The 22,272-nt window shown below is 42.0% G+C and overlaps 1 protein-coding gene across 1 annotated transcript; it reads right to left on the bottom strand.

Moving 5' to 3' along the window:
* Positions 1-1,028: 1,028 nt before the first annotated feature.
* On the bottom strand, positions 1,029-20,913 carry LOC311128491 (RILP-like protein 1; the record flags this gene model as incomplete). Its single annotated transcript, XM_084160662.1, has 10 exons — positions 1,029-6,240; positions 7,197-7,307; positions 7,487-7,641; positions 7,726-7,776; positions 8,703-8,870; positions 9,660-9,803; positions 10,607-10,705; positions 11,132-11,250; positions 16,155-16,302; positions 20,626-20,913. The coding sequence occupies 10 exons, from the start codon at positions 20,911-20,913 to the stop codon at positions 6,108-6,110; spliced, it is 1,416 nt and encodes a 471-aa protein (XP_084016788.1). The 3' UTR covers positions 1,029-6,107.
* Positions 20,914-22,272: the final 1,359 nt, after the last annotated feature.

Raw genomic sequence — 22,272 nt, 5'->3', positions numbered from 1 at the left:
GGAAGGAGATGACCGAGATGGAGAAAGGGAGTACCACCAAGAGAGGTGGAATAGGAGTTACGAGAGGGAGTCGGCGAGAGAGAGGGAGTCGGCGAGAGAGAGGGAGTCGGCGAGAGAGAGGAACCCCCCCCCCCCTCCCCCACAAAAAAAAAGGGTGGTTGTCCCACTGGCTATCCTAAGTTGAATGCACCAATTTGTAAGTCGCTCTGGATAAGAGCATCTGCTAAATGACTTAAATGTCAAATGTAAAACATGGTTTAATGTGCCAGTAAATCAGCAATCTACTTTTTTGTTTTTTCAAATTGACGCCGATTTGGAGCTAGATTTGGGATTATTTATACTGCGCTAATGCCGATACAAATTGCCGCCCGGGCGCCAGTATAGGCGTGTTTTTCACCCGGTGAAAGTTGATTGCATTTGTTTTGGAACCGGGCTGCCCCATTCAAAGCCCAGGGCGAAGTCGGCTCAAAACTGTTGTCTTACTTCTACACATACTTTTTTATAAAATACTGGATAGCATTGATGCAATTAATAAAGTTTATTTGTATGTTTTTGACTCGATGTGTTTGAAGTAACCTCCCGAGTGGCGCAGTGGTCTAAGGCACTGCATCGCAGTGCTAGCTGTGCCACTAGAGATCCTGGTTCGAATCCAGGCTCTGCTGTAGCCGGCCGCAACCGGGAGACCAACGGGGCGGCGCACAATTGGCCCAGCGTCGTCCAGGGTAGGGGAGGGGATGGCCGGCAGGGAGGTAGCTCAGTTGGTAGAGCATGGCGGTTGCAACGCCAGGGTTGTGGGTTCGATTCCCACGGGGGGCCAGTATGAAAATAAAAAAGAATAATGTATGCATTAACTGTAAGTCGCTCTGGATAAGAGCGTCTGCTAAATAACGTAAATGTAAAGTACGGGGGGCCAGTATGAAACAAAAAAAATGTATGCACTCGCTAAACTGTAAGTCGCTCTGGATAAGAGCGTCTGCTAAAAGACTAAATTGTAAATGTAAGAAAGTTGACATGAAACATTTGGCAATCACAATGTTTATTGACAGGTCATATTTGAATAAAAGGCAACAAGCTGTATGAAGACAATCTGAAATCCTTACAATAGAAATCTACCAGGTGTGAAGGGGGTCCATGAAGTTTGTGGCAAAAGAGGGATGTCTTGGTGACACATCTGCCCATGTTCAAATAAAAATACTGTACTATTTATTTCCCTTTATGTGTAGATGTTGCCACCAGCAGACAATATATAATTTCTCTCGACTATCAATCCCTTTTGTCACAATAAGCGTTGCTCTAGTTTTGCACCTTAATTTAGTCTCTTGCATCATAAAATAAATTATTCAACAGTTCTTCAGTCATAGTAATAGTATCAATGTTCTCATAGTGAGGCTGAAGCATCATGTCTGACTGCCGGAGTCAAAACTACTCCTCAGGATCCAAAACCTCCCTCGTCCACACTGACCATTTTGCTTCTCACAAACCATCTTGCAGCCATAGCACAGAGTTTGGCAAACTGTCCTCCATGTTTGAACCAAATATTCCACAACAACATTGTAATTTGAGTGTTGTTTGTCTTGTGACGTTTGGTTCCAACATGGCACCCATTCAAAAGTTATATATAAATTGTATATATCAAACACAGTTTGCCAAACTTGGATATCTTTGTCACTTTTGCTTCATATGTACACCACTTGGCTAGTCCTGAAAGCAGCATAAAATGCCTGAAAACAAAAAAGCAGCAGCAAGTAGCATTTAGTTAAATTCATTAAAAACTAAAATACTATTTCCATAAGACATTGTAAAACTATAACTTTCTGTGCTTCATTCACCATTTGAAAAATATAAAACCTCTAAATTGGGCATTTTGTTCTAAAAAGGCTTCCCAAACTTCTACCAACAGTATGTATTTGACAGAGCATGTTGTTGGTGAAGCAAAAGGGTTGTATTAAGAATAGGGTTTCAATAACAACCAACCATCTAGTTTGATCATGCAGTCAAGGAATAGGCAGGATGTTCCAGATGTGCAATAAAAAAATCCCACCTCAACACCCAGTAACACATATTTTTAATTTATGTGCAATGTCAATCTGTTAAAAAAAAGCCACCACAAACTGTATGTTCACACATCTTTTAGCCAATGCTGGTGAGAGGGGCCTAGCCACAGCACACCCTAGCTGCCTCTGAGGTCATGACTGGTCTAGCTCAAGGTCAAGGGGGTAGAAAGATGAATCGGTGTCTAACACATCTGGGTCCGTATTCGGTTTCTTTACTGGACTTAACTCTCCTCCTCCTTCTCTAAAACGTGTGACTCATGATTCTCTATCTGGAGTGTCTCATGTGGTTCCTCCATCTCACTCGCCTCTCACCTCTCAACCATACTTTCTATACTTTCCACAAACCTACCAAGCCTGACTCTGTCTCCCTCACACACCTACTGCCAGTTCTAACACAAAGGGAACCGCTCTGTGCATCTGTCAATTCTCGTGGGTTTCACTTTTGGATAAATAAAGGCTTTACGGAGGTTTTCTGTTTTTTTGTTTGTTTTTCAGAAGTCAAACTGAATCTGCTCCGCTTCACCCTCAACTCTCTCGGAGTCCTGTCACTTAGAAGCAGCAATGTCATACAATCACACTATACTGCAGCAGGCAGTAATGTTACTGGAATAGTGGAGGCAGCTCCTGTTTTCTTTGCGACTTGCGGTAACTCTCCGTGGTTCTAAATCAATAGTTGTTTAGTAGGCCGAAAATGTCGGAAACATTAACTTGCTTGACCATGCTGTAGGTCATGTAACTGTTTGCTACATGCAATATGCTTTGTGGACTTCACCGGACAGAGGTTGCTCTCTGGTTTTGTGATGAAACAAAGGTGTGGTTGAATTTATTCTGCCACTGTGTCTTCTTATTGTCTCGGCCTTTAGGCCTATATATCACGGTCACAAGGCATATGAACTAACATGTTATAGAGCAAACAACGCAATTATCACAACACATAGGTTGTAGTATGGGAAATAATTCTGTCTTGGCTTCTGCAGTGATTTTACCCACGCACCGTTACCGCACACTAACCACAGTCCCAAGGCAAGGAGTTTACTGACATAGGTGGTTATGTTACACTACTCTAGATGCTGGGTGAATGACTGAATTACTCTGTCACTTAGAGCCGATGTGCTGTGCTCAGCTGTACTGTGAAATAAGCTGACCATTGCGATGCCTTTAGGGACAGTTCAAAATGTATTTGCACATCCTCCCCCCTCAGAAAATTAACTAAAAAAGAATGATTACCACCATAAATAACAATAACTGTAGCAACCCTGTGTTTATAAACATGGATATTGACTTGACCACTTCAGCATGGTTTTGTGGCACAGTCGATGCCACGCAGGGCTACAGGCCAGAAGGTTGAGGGTTCACAAGCTCACTCTCCCTGCCGGACTCGATCAGAGCCGGCTGCAGACAATGATCAGCTAGGGGGAATCAGATTTTCAATATTTTGATGCTATATTTATAATTATATATAATATATGCAACAAATTTGCATATGGTTTGCTTTTTCAACACCAAAATCAAATAGAGTATGTAAATCTCGACAAACTGAAAATACATCCCATCCTATTCAGTGTCGGTGGCTTGGCTTGACAATCTCCGAATGTCATGAAACTTTTTGGTGTTTTGTAACAGATCAAATGGCCGGTGCACAGTTTGGACGCTGGAATTATATTAGAGTGGAGTGGATGAACATGCGCAGGTAGCCTACAGGAGACTTTTGAAGTAGCCGAATCAGATTAAAACATTGTGACTGGTTGTGTTTATGCCACACATAAAAGGTAATACATTTAAAAAGTTAAATTACAAATATTTAGCCTATATTGAAGCGTTCGAGGAATAGCTGCTCGGATCGGAAAGGAGGCAGAACGCATGTTAAACTTTCCTGAATAAGTGGGCCTGCTGGGAGAATGATGATCGGCAACAGACAGCGCATCAGTATCAGAAGTAAAAATACAGTCAGACTGTCCTGTACGGTGCCTTTGTAGACCTTATGATCTGTTGAGAGTAGACCCACAACTGATCCAAATGGAATGAAACATTGAAATAACAGGGCTTTTGCGCCATTATTCAAATGACATTTTCACTGCAGTTTACAGCCTAGAGTAGAATTGTACTCAATTGTACTCACTTGAAAACAATAATGTAATATTCATTGCATTATGTTGTTGTAGGCTAGTCTAGGTAGGATAATAGTATTGTCCCCAAGGCCATACAAATGTAATTACCTGAATAATGGATGTATTAATTTTTTTACGTGACGCGTAAAAAATATAATAAAAGTTTTACCCCTTTAATTAATACAAAAAAAACTTAGTACAAGACCTAGCGGCCTCACCAAGAGATTTTAGCCTCTTGGTATTCCCAATTCTGACACTAATGTAGCAAACAGCAGGACAAGGAAGTGAAACCCGGTCACTAGCGTGAAAAGCAAACACCCTATGCATCGGGCCAATAGGGTTAACCCACTTGGTAGGAATTGTATCATGGCTCATATAGCGAGGATTGTGACAGTAAAATGGTTTTGGAATGACAGTCACAGGGACCAGGGTTTGAGTCCCACTCAGGGTACCCCCCTTAATCCACTATGTTGGTGTCAGGTGTTGGAGAGCATCATTGAAAGCATGTCCCAGCTGAGTTTTACTCACAGTATATTTGTGTTAGGCTAGCGGTGTTTCTGTCAGGTTTGTGTACTGCACATGTGATGGCAGAGCATGCAAAACAGATGTGCACCCGATTGATACAAATCTTCATGATATCATTCTGCCAGGAAGGCCTACTTTGCAGTCAACGTTTAACTGAGAAGTTTTTTGGGGAATAACGTTGAAAATGACTGTTTCAGCATGCACCGCAGATTTTATAGAGCCGATAGGCTATATATCTTACCTTTAGAAGTGTTTATTGCAGGCTGACTACTAGTATCTATTGAGTTGCAACGTCCCATTAATTGAATGTCCAAATCAACTTAAAGTATCTACAAAATGAGTTTTGCATCGACACAATTCGAAAGGAAGGCTACAGCTAAATTGTTTCCTTTTACTATTTGCGATTCACAAATGATTATTTTGATTCCCATGATTCGATTCACCGCGATTGAACCCCAACTACTACAATGGCAAAGCACATCGTTCAGTTAGTCAAAAATAATCGATTAAAAATAATCGATTCATATGAATAAAATGAATCACTATTTCATTAAATGTTTTACTATTTTTAGAAATGTAAAGAGGGGAATCCGTTGTTTAATAAATAAAATGTGTATGGCCTAAACAAGATGAATAGGAGAGCTTTATGAGCTGTGTATATCATGTCTTGACTGTTCTTTCATGCGCAATGACGCACCTGGCCTCTCCACTACCCATCAGCTATTCCTTTATGTTCTTATGTTCTTTATATTGAAAATTGATGCAGATTTGAATGATTTGATGTGTGGTATGATTGCTAGTTAACTTATTGCAGATCCACCTACCACTATTGTCACTATGTATAGAGGGCAGGATAGAGTTGACTGTATAGCAAGCGTGCAGAAAAGTGTAGTGCATAAGGGAAGTACCAAAACACCTTGAGAGAGGCGGTGCACGCAAGCAGATGAGGAAATGTGGCTATATGGAAGAAATTATATAGTAAAACCTGCTAAATGGGGAATGTAAACCAGGGAAAATATACACTACCCTCCCCTGTGCCCAATAAAACAATCACACAACCCTCCCCAAAGCAAATAAATAAGTTTGACAACCCTCCCCTATTTTGGACCAACTCCCCACCCCAGTAAATTTAGAACTGTCCCTTAAGTGCTGCTGCAGCTCACATGGTGGGCATGGGCGGGGCGTTACAGTGAGATGGTTCTGAGTGACCTCATCATAAAGCGCTGTCCAATCACTACGGTCACTTTCTCCTGCTAAGACGTTGCATGCATCAACCAATGGTTGCGTACCACGTCATTGACTATTTAATCGCCTGACAGATTGCTATAACATATGATGTAGTTAGCTGATACCTAAAATACCTATCCAGGCCTTGTAAGATCTGGCAGGCGTCAACAACGCCTGGTCAGAGGAACGTGCCCTATATGTGCTGCAAAGCCTCCTGGGCCTGTTCTGTGTACACCTCATCCTTCCCCGCCCACGAGCTGAAGCTGTCATCAAACTGTGCATTCCGCTGGGAGATCCGCCTCTTGTCGCGAGAGAAGAAGCTAAACCTGAGAGAGAAGAGGAAGAGAGGATGGAAAAGTAGAGGACAGAGAAAAGAGAGACAAAAAAGTGGACTTCACTACCCAGCGTCATTGTTGCCTTATGTCCTCCAGACATATTCCTTAGACTGATGACTTTAGAGTCCTGTGGTTATAACGGTTAAAATGTAGATGCATTTCTACATAGTGAGTTCTGAGATGACACAAAGTGCATCAGGGTTAGTGTTATATGCACAAAGCAACAGGAGCAGAGGAAAAGCAATAGTTATAAAAATCGGTTAGGGAATCGGAAACGGGTCAGGAAGTGAATACACATCCTATTCTGACTGGCTGATTCTAATGATCTACCACCTTTCCATTGGATAGTGATTTAGATAGCCCCACAGTCAGCCAATCAGAATAAAAACATATACAGGGGATGGGAGGGTCCATGCAGGTGCGATAACCAGGGCCCAGAGTTTTTACTGGTCAGATCACAAAGTCAGGAAAAGCTCCTGGCCCCACCAATACCACATACAGGGGGCAGAAGGTGTTAGCTAAGACAGTGAGTGACACAGAGGCCAACCAATGACGGGTGTCGTACAAGGGATATGAGATGTCTGATTGGCTGTAAAGTGGGGTCATCTGAAATCAACCCAGCTGCCACCATCGGCATTATGGCTGTGAAGATCCTGTCACACAGAGGTACACACACACACACACAGGTATAGACACACATATACCCACACACACACACACACACACACACACACACACACATTCACAGAAAGGCACAGACAAGCAGAGATAGAGAAAAAGGGAGATGGAAGAGAGGGACCACATCAAACACAGCCCATTTGATTTATTTCCATCTGCTGTGAGATGTAGCTATGTTACTGGTGTGTTGCCAGCTGGTGGTTACTCTAAACCACACTTTGTTTAGTGTAGATCAGAATCGAGCATATCTGTGGGTGTGTGGTACGTACAGGCGTTTGATTCCTGACTCGGGCTGTGCATTGAGTCGGGGCTGTGCCCTCAGTTGTTCGGGAGAAGGGGAAGGAGTAGGGGGGCCGGTCTCATCCTCCGCCTCTTCTTCACTGGAGAGAGAGGAAGAAGAGTCATCACTCCACCATCATCATTGTCAAATATTGTTGACTTCAATATTGTTAATTTTTAACTTCTTAAATTTAACCTGACAACTTGTGTTAATCTCATTTTATTGATTATGTTTTTTTTAAACATGTTCTGTTTGTATGGTGAAAATAAAGATGGCTGCCTTTTGTAGTAGGCGATCTCCTCCTGCAGCATGAACACTTTGGCCTTAAGCTCGTTCCTCTCATGCAGAACGTCTCTCAGCTCCTGCAGTGTGAACCGGGGCCTGTTGGGATCCTTCTGGTCCAGGCCTCCCCCCTCCTCATCACATAGCGCCTCCTAGTGGGGTACAGCCACATTACACCATGGGACGAAGGAAGAAAGGAAAGGAAGGAATAGAGGATAGGCAGGAAGGAGGGATACCTTGGTAAAGTGTTGGAACAGAGCAGGTGTGTCCTCATCACACATCGCCTCCTAGTGGCACAGGAAGAGAACTGTAGGTCAGACACTGGGCCCTGTTCCAATACTTAAGAAATGCACCCTTCTCTCCTTCCTTCCTTCATTCCCTACAGCCAGAAGTGCACCTCAAATTGAGATACTTCAGACTAACTCACTGCATGCAACCAACAGAGGTCAGTCATGCAGCAAACAGTCTTAAGTCACTCTGTAGCAAATTACGTGTGAAAAAAGAGGCATTAAGAACAGTCATTCTATAATCGTAACTGGCTGAGCTTGTGTTCCGAGTTCTGTTGGTGCAAACTACATACTCTGCTATGTGTGTTGCAGGGGAAAGGGAAGGTACTGGACTAGTCCATGTGCTGTTACAGGGGTGTCAGAGCAGTCTATGTTTAGAGGTGACAGCTGCAGTGGTAAGGTCTGACCCAGTGGGTGTAGGGACAGTTGATTCTCACACTCACGCACACACACACAGTCTGACATAGTTGGCACAGGGATACTTAACTCACACATGCTCTGTGCCGTCAAAATCAACAGTTAGGGTGTTCACACTGGGGTAGTAGAACTGCAGGCAGGAGCACACACACACACACACTCCCACATACACACTGTGCATGTTTATAAACACACCCCGACACACACACACTGTATGCATACACAAAACCTCACTCTTCCTCTTTCTCTCAAACACACAATCATGTGGTAAAGTTAGGGAAAAGGGTTCACTGACTCAAGGTTGGCTGAATCAAAAACACAGTCCTTGAAATGCAATCAAACATCACAATCCCACACGCGTACAGGTGAATGAGGCAGCATCTCAACTCTGTGCTCTAGCGATACCAGCATCAATAGAACACTGTTTAGGGGGACAGTGGCGGAGCAAAGGTTAGAGGTCACGGCAAACACACCATTCTGGGGGCGGCTAGCTAGCACAACGGTGTTACCCATAGCAACACTGCCTCTTCCTCTACATCCTCATCATCGTCATCCAGGGACGGGAGGCGCGGGGCGGGATCGTACCCCCCCAACAGCAGCTCAGGGTGGTAGTGTCTGTCTGGTTCTGGCCAGCCCACACCCTGAGCCCCCACCTCTGAGGAGCAGGGGCTACCAGGCTGTAGGGGGGAGATCAGTTTTTTATTGTACCTTTATTTATCGAGGTTAGTCATTGTAAAAGAAAAGTGACAACATAAATGGTGCTGCAGAGTACTGTGGGTGATATGTGTTACACTTGCTGTATGAAGTCTATGAAAAATCAGTTTGGTGTACAAGTTACTACAAAGGTAATTGCCAGGTCACTTTTAGCTGTCCTGAATTGTCTGGCTACCTCTCTGTCTCTCTCTACATCTCTCTGGCTTGCATGGTGCTTGGCTGGCTAGCTGTGAATTGTCTGGCTACCTCTCTGTCTCTCTCTACATCTCTCTGGCTTGCATGGTGCTTGGCTGGCTAGCTGGCTGTGGAGAGGTAGAGAGGGGGGCTATTTCCGTCCTGCCCCTCCCCTCCCCTCCACTCCACTCCACCTCCCACCCCTCATATGATAGCCAGGTCATGTTTTCCGAGGAGGCTGTGAGTCAGACTGCTGTAAACTGACTCAGGCTGCAAAGATTCTCTCATAGAAAGAAAAGATAATACCAGCACACTGTGTGTGTGACTCTGCCAGCGGCCGCCAGGGTTATAATGGAGCACATAGGGCTGCTGGGGGCAAGTCTACCTGTAATAACTGTGTAGTTACCTGTGCAGGTGTGCCTGGCTGGTTCTGCCGACCTGAGAAGGTGTTGTTATTACCTGTGCAGGGGAGGGGAGCTTGGGAGGTGTTGTTATTACCTGTGCGGGGAAGGGGGGCCTTGGGAGGTGTTGTTATTACCTGTGCGGGGAAGGGGGGCCTTGGGAGGTGTTGTTATTACCTGTGCGGGGGAGGGGGGCTGGGGAGGAGGCTCCTCTAGACCCTGAGGCGTGTCTCCTTGCAGGCGCTCCCTTAAACGTGTCACTTCCTGCCGGAGTGCTCCCATTTCCTGTACACGTGCCTGAGCTCCCGCCTCCAGTTCCACCTTAAGATACAAATATAATAATATACTGAACAAAAATATAACGCAACATGTAAAGTGTTGGTCCCATATTGCATGAGCTGAAATAAAAGATCCCAGATATTTTCCATACGCACAAAAAGCTTATTTCTCTCAAATGTTGTGCACAAATATGTTTACATCCCTGTTAGTGAGCATTTCTCCTTTGCCAAGATAATCAATCCACCTGACAGGTGTGGCATATCAAGAAGCTGATTAAACAGCATGATCATTACACAGGTGCACCTTGTGCTGTGGACAATAAAAGGCCACTTTAAAATGTGCAGAGTGTGCAATTCGCATGCTGACTGCAGGAATGTCCACAAGAGCTGTTGCAAGAGAACTGAATGTTAATTTCTCTACCATAAGCCACCTGCAACGTCATTTTAGAGAATTTGGCAGTACGTCCAACCGGTCTCAAAACCGCAGACCACGTGTAACCACGCCAGCCCTCCACTTCTGGCTTCTTCACCTGCGGGATCATCTGAGACCAGCCACCCGGACAGCTGATGAAACTGAGGAGTATTTCTGTCTGTAATAAAGCTCTTTTGTGGGGAAAAACTCATTCTGATTGGCTGGGCCTGGCTCCCCAATGGCCAGCATGTAATGAATTTATTTCAGTTGACTGATTTCCTTATATGAACTGTAACTCAATAAAATATTTGAAAATGTTGCATGTTGCGTTTATATTTTTGTTCAGTATACATTGTTGAAGTACTTCTGAACTACTTTGTTTTGCAAATACTGTGGGTAATAAAATATGTATTACACATCCTAAGGCTTCGAACCTTCTGCTCGATGAGGGCTTTCCCCTGAGCTTCCACCACGGAGATCTTATGGCGCAGGTCATGGTTTATCTTCATCAGACGAGACTGCTGCTGCTGGAGCTAGAGAGAGATGGAGGGGTGGAGGGGAAGGGAAATTCAGGGAGGGAAATGGATGGATGGGGTGGAGGTAAAGAGGGGGGTAGAAACAAGAAGAGACGGTGGTAGAGTGAGTCGGGAAGAGAGAAGAGAGAGAGGGAAGAAGTACAGGGGGATGAAACAGAGAGGGAAACAGAGAAAGAGAGAGATTCAGGTCATTGATCCGTCAAATCAATACACTTGAATAAATAAAACAGATTCCCCCATAGCCTACAAGCAGTCCCTGACCCCTGACCCCTAACCCAGTCTCCCCTTGAAACTGATCTAAGGACAGCTTTGTGTTCTACCTCCTAATGGTTAAGGTTGGGATTAGGGAAGGGTTAGTTGATCTTAGGTCTGTGCAAAGGGACAAGTTCTACCCCAAGCAAGCACCCATCCTGCTGTCCTTACTGCCTCAACGTCCTCGTTCTTGAGCGTGAGCTCACGGTCTTTGGCTCGGATCTCGTCTCTCTGCTTGTCCACCACCTCCTTCAGCTTCTTCATCACCTGACGCTCCCGCTCCGACATACCTGGCAACGCAACAGAGAAAACATGGCAGAGCAGAGAGTGTTAACTAAGTACGGATGAACAATATAAATACCTGGCAGCCAAGACACAGGAGAAAGGAGCCAAGTTAGAACAACATGAATACTCTGTGTGAGTGTGTGCATTATTTGTACACCTTTTGTACTGCATTAGAGAATAAATCAAGTGATTATGAGCACAGCAACAGAGTTTCTGTCTGTGAGCCCGACTAGCTAGGTTTAAAATAGCAAATAGGCTCACAAGCACACACACATACTTGATATCTCTGACACAGAAACGGCGTACCCGTGGCTGACACACAGCCCTGAATATCAGCAATGGAGGAAGCCAGACTTTAAAACCTCAGTCACAAAATGTGGAAAAGGTCAAGAGGTGTGTTACAGCCTGAATTTAAAATGGATTCAATCAATATTTTTGGTCACTGGCCTACACACAATACCCAATAATGTCAGTGGAATTATGTTTTTCTATAAAAAATCAATTTTTTAATTAAAAATGAGAAGCTGAAATGTCTTGAGTCAATAAGTATTCAACCCCTTTGTTATGGCAAGCCTAACAAGTCACATAATAAATTGCATGGACTCACTCTGTGTCCATTTATAGTGTTTAACATTCTTTTTTTTTATGACTACCTCATCTCTGTACCCCACACATACAATTATCTGTAAGGTCCCTCAGTCGAGCAGTGAATTTCAAATACAGATTCAACCACAAAGACCAGGGAGGTTTTCCAATGCCTTGCAAAGAAGGGCCTATTGGTAGATGGGAAGAAAAAAAAAGCAGACATTGAATATCCCTTTGAGCATGGTGAAGTTATTAATTACACTTTGGATGGTGTATCAATACACCCAGTCACTACAAAGATACAGGTGTCCTTCCTAATTCAGTTGCCAGAGAGGAAGGAAACCACTCAGGGATTTCACCATTTGGCCACTGGTGACTTTAAAACAGTTACAGAGTTTAATGGCTGTGATAGGAGAAAACTGAAGATGGACAACAACATTGTAGTTACTCCACAATATTAACCTAATTGACAGAGTGAAAAGAAGGAAGCCTGTACAGAATAAAATAATCCAAAACATGCATCCTGTTTGCAACAAGGCACTAAAATAATACTTCAAAAAATGTGGCAAAGCAATTCACTTTTTTTCCTGAATACAAAGTGTTGTGTTGTATTGGATTTGCCCCAGACATATTACTGAGTACCACTCTCCATATTTTCAAGCATAGTGGTGGCTGCATCATGTTAAGGACTGGGGAGTTTTTCAGGATAAAAAAATTAACGGAATGGAGCTAAGCAAAGGCAAAATCCTACAGGAAAGCCTGGTTCAGTCTGCTTTCCACCAGACACTGGGAGATTAATTCACCTTTCAGCAGGACAATAACCTAAAACACAAGGCCAAATCTACAATGGAGTTGCTTACCAAGAAGACAGTGAATGTTCCTGAGTGGCCAGGTTACAGTCTTGACTTAAATCTGCTTGAAAATCTATGGCAAGACCTGAAAATGGTTGTCTGGCAATGATCAACATCCAATTTGACAGAGCTTGAAGAATTTAGAAAAGAATAAAGGGCAAATGTTGCACAATCCAGGTGTGGAAAGCTCTTAGAGACTTACCCATAATGACTCACAGCTGTAATCACTGCCAAAGGTTATTCTAACATGTATTGATTGACTCAGGGGGTTGAATACTTATCTAATCAAGATAAAGTACTTGTGTTTTATTTGTCAAAAAATAATATAAAAAAAATACTTTGACAATACAGAGTATTTTGTGTAGATCGTTGACCAAAAAATAACAATTAAATCAATTTTAATCGAACTTTGTAACACAACAAAATATGGAAAAAGCCAAGGGGTGTGAATACTTTCTGAAGGCACTGTAACTGATTGGATACACAAGCTACATTCCTTGCCAAATGACAACAGTTTTACCACAAATAAAAAATTGAGTTTTTAATTTAAGTAGAATAATTTTTGGAATAATCCCGTCTATTTTCCGCTTAGGCTACCTTGCGAACTGCTAGTGCCATTTAGAATTGGTTAGCCTAGGCCCTAGGCTATAACCCCCCTAAACATAGGCAGGTTCCACACTGAAAATATGATAAAGAAAAAAAGCGTATTTTCATCAAAATCATTAAGCCTATAGGCCTACTCAACAAACAGATGTCATGGCCTCAATTCATCAGCATGCAGTGTTCAATGTGGACTTGTTCATCCATTTAGAAAATTCCAGAGAACAGGCAGAATAAACTAAATCTCACATCTATATCGAAAAAAATATAGATTTTGGTTTGTATACCTGAAAAAAATGGTCTTTCAACACGCCAAATTGAGCCCCCTTTCAAATGATCCCTCTTTGAGAATAACTGTTCCAGATGCGAGATGCGCATCACTATGGCTGACTCTCTAAAACAACACATTTCACTGCACCTATCCGATGTATGTGACAATAAAAACATCATTATCATCATCACCTTGCACTGGCAACTTTTTAAAGATTTTGTTATATTTGATTCTGTTATATTACATCATGTTTTTTTAGTATAAAATAAGTGTGTCTTGACTGTGATAAGGGCTTGAGAAATAAGTGTCTTGTCTGGTAAATTAACAAAACAAGGCTATGCCATTGCACAGCCATAGGCTTCTACAAGCAAGTGCCACTGCTGAGGTTACTACCTTTTTGAAGATTGTGTTCCACGATAAAGGCTAATATAACCAGTTGATATGGCGGTTTCAAAAATTAATCTTAAAATGGCACTTCTTTTTTTATTGACTGAGTGAAAGTATTCATACCCCTTGACTTATTCCACATTCTGTTGTGTTACAGCCTGAATTCAAAATGTATTAATTATATTTTTTCTCTCACCCATCTACACGCAATGCGCCATAATGACAAAGTGAAAACATGTTTTTAGAAATCTTTGCAAATGTATTGAAAATTAAATACCAAAATATCTGATTTAGATAAGTATTCACACCTGAGTCAATACTTTGTAGAAGCACCTTTGGCAGCGATTACAGATGTAAGTTGTTCTGGGTAAGTCTCTAAGAGCTTTGCACACCTGGATTGTGCAACATTTGCCCCATTATTCTTCTCAAATTTCTTCAAGCTCTGTCAAATTGGTTGTTGATCATTGTTAGACAACTATTTTCAGGTCTTGCCATAGATTTTCAAGCAGATTTAAGTCAAAACTGTAATCCGGCCACTCAGGAACATTCACTGTCTTCTTGTTAAGAAACTCGAGTGTAGATTTAGCCTTGTGTTTAAGGTTATTGTCCTGTTGAAAGGTGAATTCATCTCCCTGGTTGAAAGCAGACTGAACCAGGTTTTCCTCTAGGAATTTGCCTGTGCATTTTTGCCTCCATTCCGTTTCTTTTTTATCCTGAAAAACGATTACAAGCATACCCATAACATGATGCAGTCACCACTATGCTTGAAAATATGGAGAGTGGTACTCAGTAATGTGTTGTGTTTGCCCCAAACATAACACTTTGTATGCAGGACAAAAGGTTAATTGCTGTGCCACATTTATTGCAGTATTACTTTAGTGCCTTGTTGCAAACAGGCTGCATGTTTTGGAATATGTTTATTCTGTACATGCTTCCTTCTTTTCACTCTGTCAATTAGGTATATATTGTGGAGTAACTACAATGTTGTTGATCCATCTTCAGTTTTCTCCTATCACAGCCATTAAACTCTGTAACTGTTGGCCTCATGGTGAAACCCCTGAGCGGTTTCCTTCCTCTCCGGCAACTGAGTTAGGAAGGATGCCTGTATCTTTGTAGTGACTGAGTGTATTGATACAGCATCCAAAGTGTAATTAATACACCATGCTCAAAGGGATATTCAATGTCTGCATTTTTTTTCTTCCCATCTACCAATAGGCCCTTCTTTGCGAGGCATTGGAAAACCTCCCTGGTCTTTGTGGTTGAATCTGTGTTTGAAATTCACTGCTCGACAGAGGGACCTTACAGATAATTGTATGTGCGGGGTACAGAGATGAGGTAGTTATTCAAAAATCATGTTAAACACTATTATTGCACACAGAGTGAGCCCATGCAACTTATTGTGACTTGTTAGGCACATTTTTACTCCTGAACTTATTTATGCTTGCCATAACAAAGGCATTGAATACTTATTGACTCAAGACATTTCAGCTTTTCATTTTTAATTAATTTGTAAAAAACGTAATTCCAGTTTGACATTATGGGGTATTGTATGTAGGCCAGTGACACAAAATCCCAATTTAATCAATTTCAAATTCAGGCTGTAACACAACAAAATGTTGAAAAAGTCAAGGGGTGTGAATAGTTTCTGAATTTAGCAATTAGGATTGGTTATCGGTAATGGCTATGATAAATTAGGCATTGTTTCGCACTGATAGCATATAGATAAATGCGCACATATTTGTTTTCCAGTGCGGGCCTTTTGTTCTAAACATTTTATTTTTTTCTATTGGAGTACTCAATTAAAAAACATGCGAGTCCTGAACAGTCAAAAAATGTCAAATGTCCATCCCTAGTCTAGCAGGTGTATGAAACACTGAGGGTGGTCTGTCTCTGTGCTCATCCTCATGTGTGTGTGTGTGTCAGGGGGACTGTAGCCCCTCTGTGACATCACGACAGAGCCACTCATGCAGTGATGAGCCTGGCTCAGCCTCAAACACAAAGAAGGCCTCCTTTGTGTGTGTGTGTGTGTGTTGAGAGAGAGAGAGCGAGCGACAGAGAGAGAGAGAGAGCGCGAGAGAGTCAGCGTGTATACAGTGTATATGTATGTGTAACATTCTTTCAAAGAGGCAATTAAGTAATATTGTCATTGTGTGTGTGTGTATGGGTTTAGAGTGTATGGTGTAGAGTAAAGGGTTTAGGATTCGGGGTTTAGTACCTTCGTGCCTCTGTAGGTCCTCTTCACTCATGGGGTCTTTGATGGACATGTTAGTGAGGAGTGTCTTGTTCTCTTCCTGAAGCTGAGCGATTTGAGACAAAAGGTCCTGGGCCTCCCCTCTCCATACATCCTCTACCAGCTCCAACTCCTACACACCCAAACACACACACACACACACAGAGTTAAACACTCCATACATCCTGTCTGCACGCACACACTCCAAACACACACTCCTCTCCTCTCCGTACATGTCTGCTCACAGCCCCGCCACAAACACATCCTTAAAATGTGGGGTTTCCACCAGCTTGCTTTAACCAATTCAGCCCTCTCTGGACAATGGTTTTAAAGCACACAAGGAAAAGAAGCCATATGGGCTAATATTAGGACTTGGCCACAGACATACGACTGAGCCATGGTTTGTTTGAGTAAGTACACTCTTAGAAAAAAGGGTTCCAAAAGGCTTCTTCGGCTGTCCCCATAAGAGAACCCTTTTTGGTTCCAGGTATAACCCTTTGTGGTTCCAGGTAGAACCCTTTCCACATAACCAAAAAGGCTTCTTGAAAGGGTTATCCTATGGGGACAGCCGAATAACCCTTTTAGATAGCACCTTTTTTTCTACAACATGTGCATTGGTAGACTATATGAAAGGCATCAGTTTTGTTTTCAACCTGAACTTTTACGATTGCTTTCTCCTGTCTGTCAATGAATGTCTTCATCCTCGTGACGTTGAAAGATAGTTGGTCTTATAGACTATAGTCTGGCTTTACTGTTGTTTGCATAGCCTACACACTAAAAACAAATGGTTCTATATAGTTGAAAATAAGGGTTATTTGGCTTATAACCATAGCAGAACCCTTTTTGGTGCTACAGTTGAAGTCGGAAGTTTACATACACTTAGGTTGGAGTCATTAAAACTTGTTTTTCAACCACTCCACAAATTTCTTGTTAACAAACTATACTTTTGGCAAGTCGGTTAGGACATCTACTTTGTCCATGACACAAGTAATTTTTACAACAATTGTTTACAGACAGATTATTTAACTTATAATTCACTGTATCACAATTCCAGTGGGTCAGAAGTTTACATAAACTAAGTTGACTATGCCTTTAAACAGCTTGGAAAATTCCAGAAAATGATGTCATGGCTTTAGAAGCTTCTGATAATTGACATAATTTGAGTCAATTGGAGGTGTACCTGCGGATGTATTTCAAGGCCTACCTTCAAACTCAGTGCCTCTTTGCTTGACATCATGGGAAAATCAAAAGAAATCAGCCAAGACCTCAGAAAAAAAATTGTAGACCTCCACAAGTCTGGTTCATCCTTGGGAGCAATTTCCAAACGCCTGAAGGTACCACGTTCATCTGTACAAACAATAGTACGCAAGTATAAACACCATGGGACCACGCAGCCGTCATACCGCTCAGGAAGGAGACGCGTTCTGTCTCCTAGAGATGAACGTACTTTGGTGCGAAAAGTGCAAATCAATCCCAGAACAACAGCAAAGGACCTTGTGAAGATGCTGGAGGAAACAGGTACAAAAGTATCTATATCCACAGTAAAACGAGTCCTATATCGACATATACTGAAAGGCCGCTCAGCAAGGAAGAAGCCACTGCTCCAAAACCGCCATAAAAAAGCCAGACTACGGTTTCCAACTGCACATGGGGACAAAGATCGTACTTTTTGGAGAAATGTACTCTGGTCTGATGAAACAAAAATAGAACTGTTTGGCCATAATGACCATCGTTATGTTTGGAGGAAAAAGGGGGTTGTTTGCAAGCCGAAGAACACCATCCCAACCGTGAAGCACGGGGGTGGCAGCATCATGCTGTGGGGGTGCTTTGCTGCAGGAGGGACTGGTGCGCTTCACAAAATAGATGGCATCATGAGGAAGGAAAATTATGTGGATATATTGAAGCAATATCTCAAGACATCAGTCAGGAAGTTAAAGCTTGGTCGCAAATGGGTCTTCCAAATCCTATAGAAAATGTGTGGGCAGAACTGAAAAAGTGTCTGCGAGCAAGGAGGCCTACAAACCTGACTCAGTTACACCATCTCTGTCAGGAGGAATGGGCCAAAATTCACCCAATTTATTGTGGGAAGCTTGTGGAAGGCTACCTGAAACGTTTGACCCAAGTTAAACAATTTAAAGGCAATGCTACCAAATACAAATTGAGTGTATGTAAACTTCTGACCCACTGGGAATGTGATGAAAGAAATAAAAGCTGAAATAAATCATTCACTCTACTATTATTCTGACATTTCACATTCTTAAAATAAAGTGGTGATCCTAACTGACCTAAGACAGGGAATTTTTACTAGGATTAAATGTCAGGAATTGTGAAAAACTGAGTTTAAATGTATTTGGCTAAGGTGTATGTAAACTTCCGACTTCAACTGTATATGGAGCCTTTGCTCATAAGGTTCTAAATGGAACCTGTATGGTGCTATAAAGAACCCTTTCCTAAGGTTCTATATAGCACCAAAAAAAGGGTTCTGCTATGTTTACAACCATTTTTGGGGCTATATAAAACCCTTATAAATGGTTCTTTATAGAACCTTTATTGAGAATGGTTCTATAAAGAATCTTTCTAAATCTCAAAGGTTCTTTGTAGAACCATCCAGGGTTTTTTATTCTAGTTTAATAGCCATATTATATTGAAAAATTCCATAGATTTTATTATTGTGTTAATTAACAAGCTGAATCAGGTGTGCTAGCTCTGGAACGGCTGGGGGTCCCTGAGGAGAGAATTGAGAACTACTTACTTATTTGTCAACCGTTCTTAATTGATACAAGGCCATACGAGTCTTTCACGAGACACTGTCACTGGCCATGGTAATATATACACTATATATACAAAAGTATGTGGACACCCCTTCAAATTAGTGGATTCGGCTATTTCAAACACACACGTTGCTGACAGGTGTATAAAATCGAACACACAGCAATGCAATCTCCATAGACAAACATTGGCAGTAGAATGGCCTTACTGAAGAGCTCAGTGACTTTCAACGTGGCACTGTCATAGGATCTCACCTTTCCTCCAACAAGTCAGTTCATCAAATTTCTGCCCTGCTAGAGCTGCCCCGGTCAACTGTAAGTGCTGTTATTGTGAAGTGGAAACGTCTAGGCGCAACAACGGCTCAGCCACAAAGTCGTAGGCCACGCAAACTCACAGAAGGGGAGCGCCGAGTGCTGAAGCTCTTAGTTAGTTTCACACATCCCCATGTGCTACAATAGCGTTAACACAACAGATTAGATAAACTGGAATGACACTCTCACTCTTGGATGCACATCAAGAGCTGTGAACAAACCACGCCCCAAAAAATTATAATGAGCCACCGCCACTACAATTTAATTATCAATAAATGAGGAAAGACCCCTTTTTTGAACTGCAAATAACCGTTGAAGGGCTCAAAGGGTTCTTACATTTTAATCATTTAGCAGACGCTCTTATCCAGAGCGACTTACAGTTAGTGAGTGCATACATTTTCGTACTGGTCCCCCGTGGGAATCGAACCCACAACCCTGGCGTTGCAAGCGCCATGCTCTACCAACTGAGCTACACTGGACTTTTCTTTGGGTCAGTATGGTTCCACATAGAACTATCACCCTTCCCAAAGAATGCTTGAGGAACCCAATTTATTTTTTGTGTGTACTTTCTCTGGCTTACTTAAACTTTCTACTGAACATTTCCAAAGCATTTATTTGAACTTTAAGTTTAAACATATCATCCTAAGCATTTCCAGGGGCCATAATATAGATGGCTCTCTGGGCCTAAGTGTCATTTATGTCGTTGACACACTTTATTTGAGTCAGGAGACACATCTCAGTCAACCAATGACAGGCCAGTTTAACTCCCCCCATGTCACTGTCACCAGACCAGCAACGACATTTTTCTTTTTAGTGCACCAACTGACTGTCGCGGAGGCACATGCCTTCATGTAAAGACGTTATAGCCCTACTATGCCTTTTTGTGCACTGTCATACACTAGTCAAGGGAACAGTTGTGTTGTGACACCATATATTCAATAAGAGCATTTTTCTATCTCCAAAGCATCTTTAAGTGATTTCTGCTACATTGCACGGGCATAGCAGCGGTACAAGGAGGTAGGCCTAATTATAACAATGTAGCCTATCCTCAGTCAATCAAGTGTCATTCATGTCAGAGTCCTATTTTATTTGGGGATATCAGTTATATTTTCAAAATGCCTAGTACACTTTTCAAAGTAATTGTTATAATAATCTCATTGCATTCTTTTCATGATGGCATGGCAAATTAGTTGTCTTCTTATTCTCTTAAACTTTTCTATTTTTGTTACCATTATTGCCATATCTTCACCATACATTATTAGGCTATTAGGCCAATAATAGCCTATTAGGATGCCTATCATTTGGCCTACTGTTATCAATTATGTTTGGTTACAACTAGGCCTATTATTTATCTTATCATGTAAGCTAATTATGACCTTCTTGTGTTTCTTCTCTTTCTCCATCCGGTCCATCCGCTCCAGCCGTAGTTTGTCCAGCTCCAGCCTCAACTCCTCGGTCTCCGGGCTGACGCTGTTCCTACTGACCATCACCTCCAGGATCTCCAGCACCCGCACCACTTTTGGCATGAGCCTGGACAGAGCCTCACATCCATACTGATCAATGATCCGCTCAAACTCCTGACCCACCACCGCGGCTATGTCATACACGTCCATAACTGTTAAATCGGCCACATTCTTCTCCAACGCTGACCCAAACTCCTCCATGGCTGACTGGGTGGTTGGGTTTGTATTCTGACTGTCCCCTGTTCTGGCCGCTTTCCGCCGTCTCTCCCTGCCTTACCGGGCTATTATATTTCCTTCGACACAACAAACTTCCTCCCCTTGGAAAAAGTATTGACTTTTGGGAGTTCTGCAGGTTCTGTGTGTATCGGATCCACTTCAATAAGTCCAGATGCGTATCGATTGGGGGTTTCTACTCGCGTCGGACATCTTGTCAGCGATTTTTGATAGATTTGATAAAATCACCCTCGTCCCATTGCGGTCCTGCCTGCTCTGTAGTTCTCTCCCGATTTTGTGGTCAGATTGCAGTTTGTAATGCGCATGTCTGGAATATCAGACGGATGAGGTCGCTGATAGGGTGAACTTGAAAAATAAATAAAAACATGACATCTCAGTCTGAGTGGTGTGAAAATAAGATATTCAGTTGTGATATGAATTGTACTGACAGATTTGGTGCATGTTTTCTATGGTAATTGAAGAGCCTATAGTTAAACACTCTATTATCGGAATTAATGAGAGGAGAAGGAATAGACATCACATAGGCATGCTAATTAAGACCACAATATTAGAAGTGAGATCAGTGTAATGCCTGGATTGTGTTTATTATACAAAGGATAACATTGACTGTGTGAAGCCACACCGAACTGCAGTATACTGTCAAATAAAAAGGCACAATATAATTTCAACATTATGTTGAAACAAAAGCCATACAGATGTTGGATTTTAATTTGATCACCCTGTTGCAGGAAAACTTTCTTGCAATGCAGGACATTTAAAACATGTAGTATATTTGAGGTTTAAAAAGGCTTCTGAAGTTTGTAATTTCCACTTAAAAATGTCAGACTTGATTTTCCCTTACGAAAAATGTATCAACCCCTACAAAAATATCCATTAATTAAAATCCAGATAAAAATTATAATTTCCTGTTGCTGCAAGATTATTTTCCTGCTGTAGCAAACTGGCTCAAATTAAGATCCTACATCGGTAATAATCAATCAAATACATACATTGGTCTAATATGTAAACATACAATTCAAATAGGCTATAAGGCCTAAGACATTCACAGATAAAACTATAAAATATAGACAAACATTCAGAAAATTAGGTTAACAACACTTGTTTTCTTTAATTGAGTGAGTTATGTGGGAGAAGGAGGAGAAAGAGAAGGAGGAGAGGAAAAGGAGGAAGTAGAGAGGAGGAGAATGAGAAAAAAGAGGAGGAGAGAAGGAAACAAAGACACCAAGGTGCAATGGGAGGGGTTATGACATGGCTGTACACTGGAACAAAGTGTTGCTTTCCTCATGAATCTCAAAGCAGCCAGCTTAGTTGCACCAAGTCTCTGAT

Source organism: Coregonus lavaretus, assembly GCF_964263955.1.
Source record: "Coregonus lavaretus genome assembly, chromosome: 4".
Lineage (NCBI taxonomy): Eukaryota > Metazoa > Chordata > Actinopteri > Salmoniformes > Salmonidae > Coregonus > Coregonus lavaretus.
The sequence above is the reverse complement of the archived record's forward strand: the minus strand, read 5'-3'. Positions and strand labels throughout refer to the sequence as shown.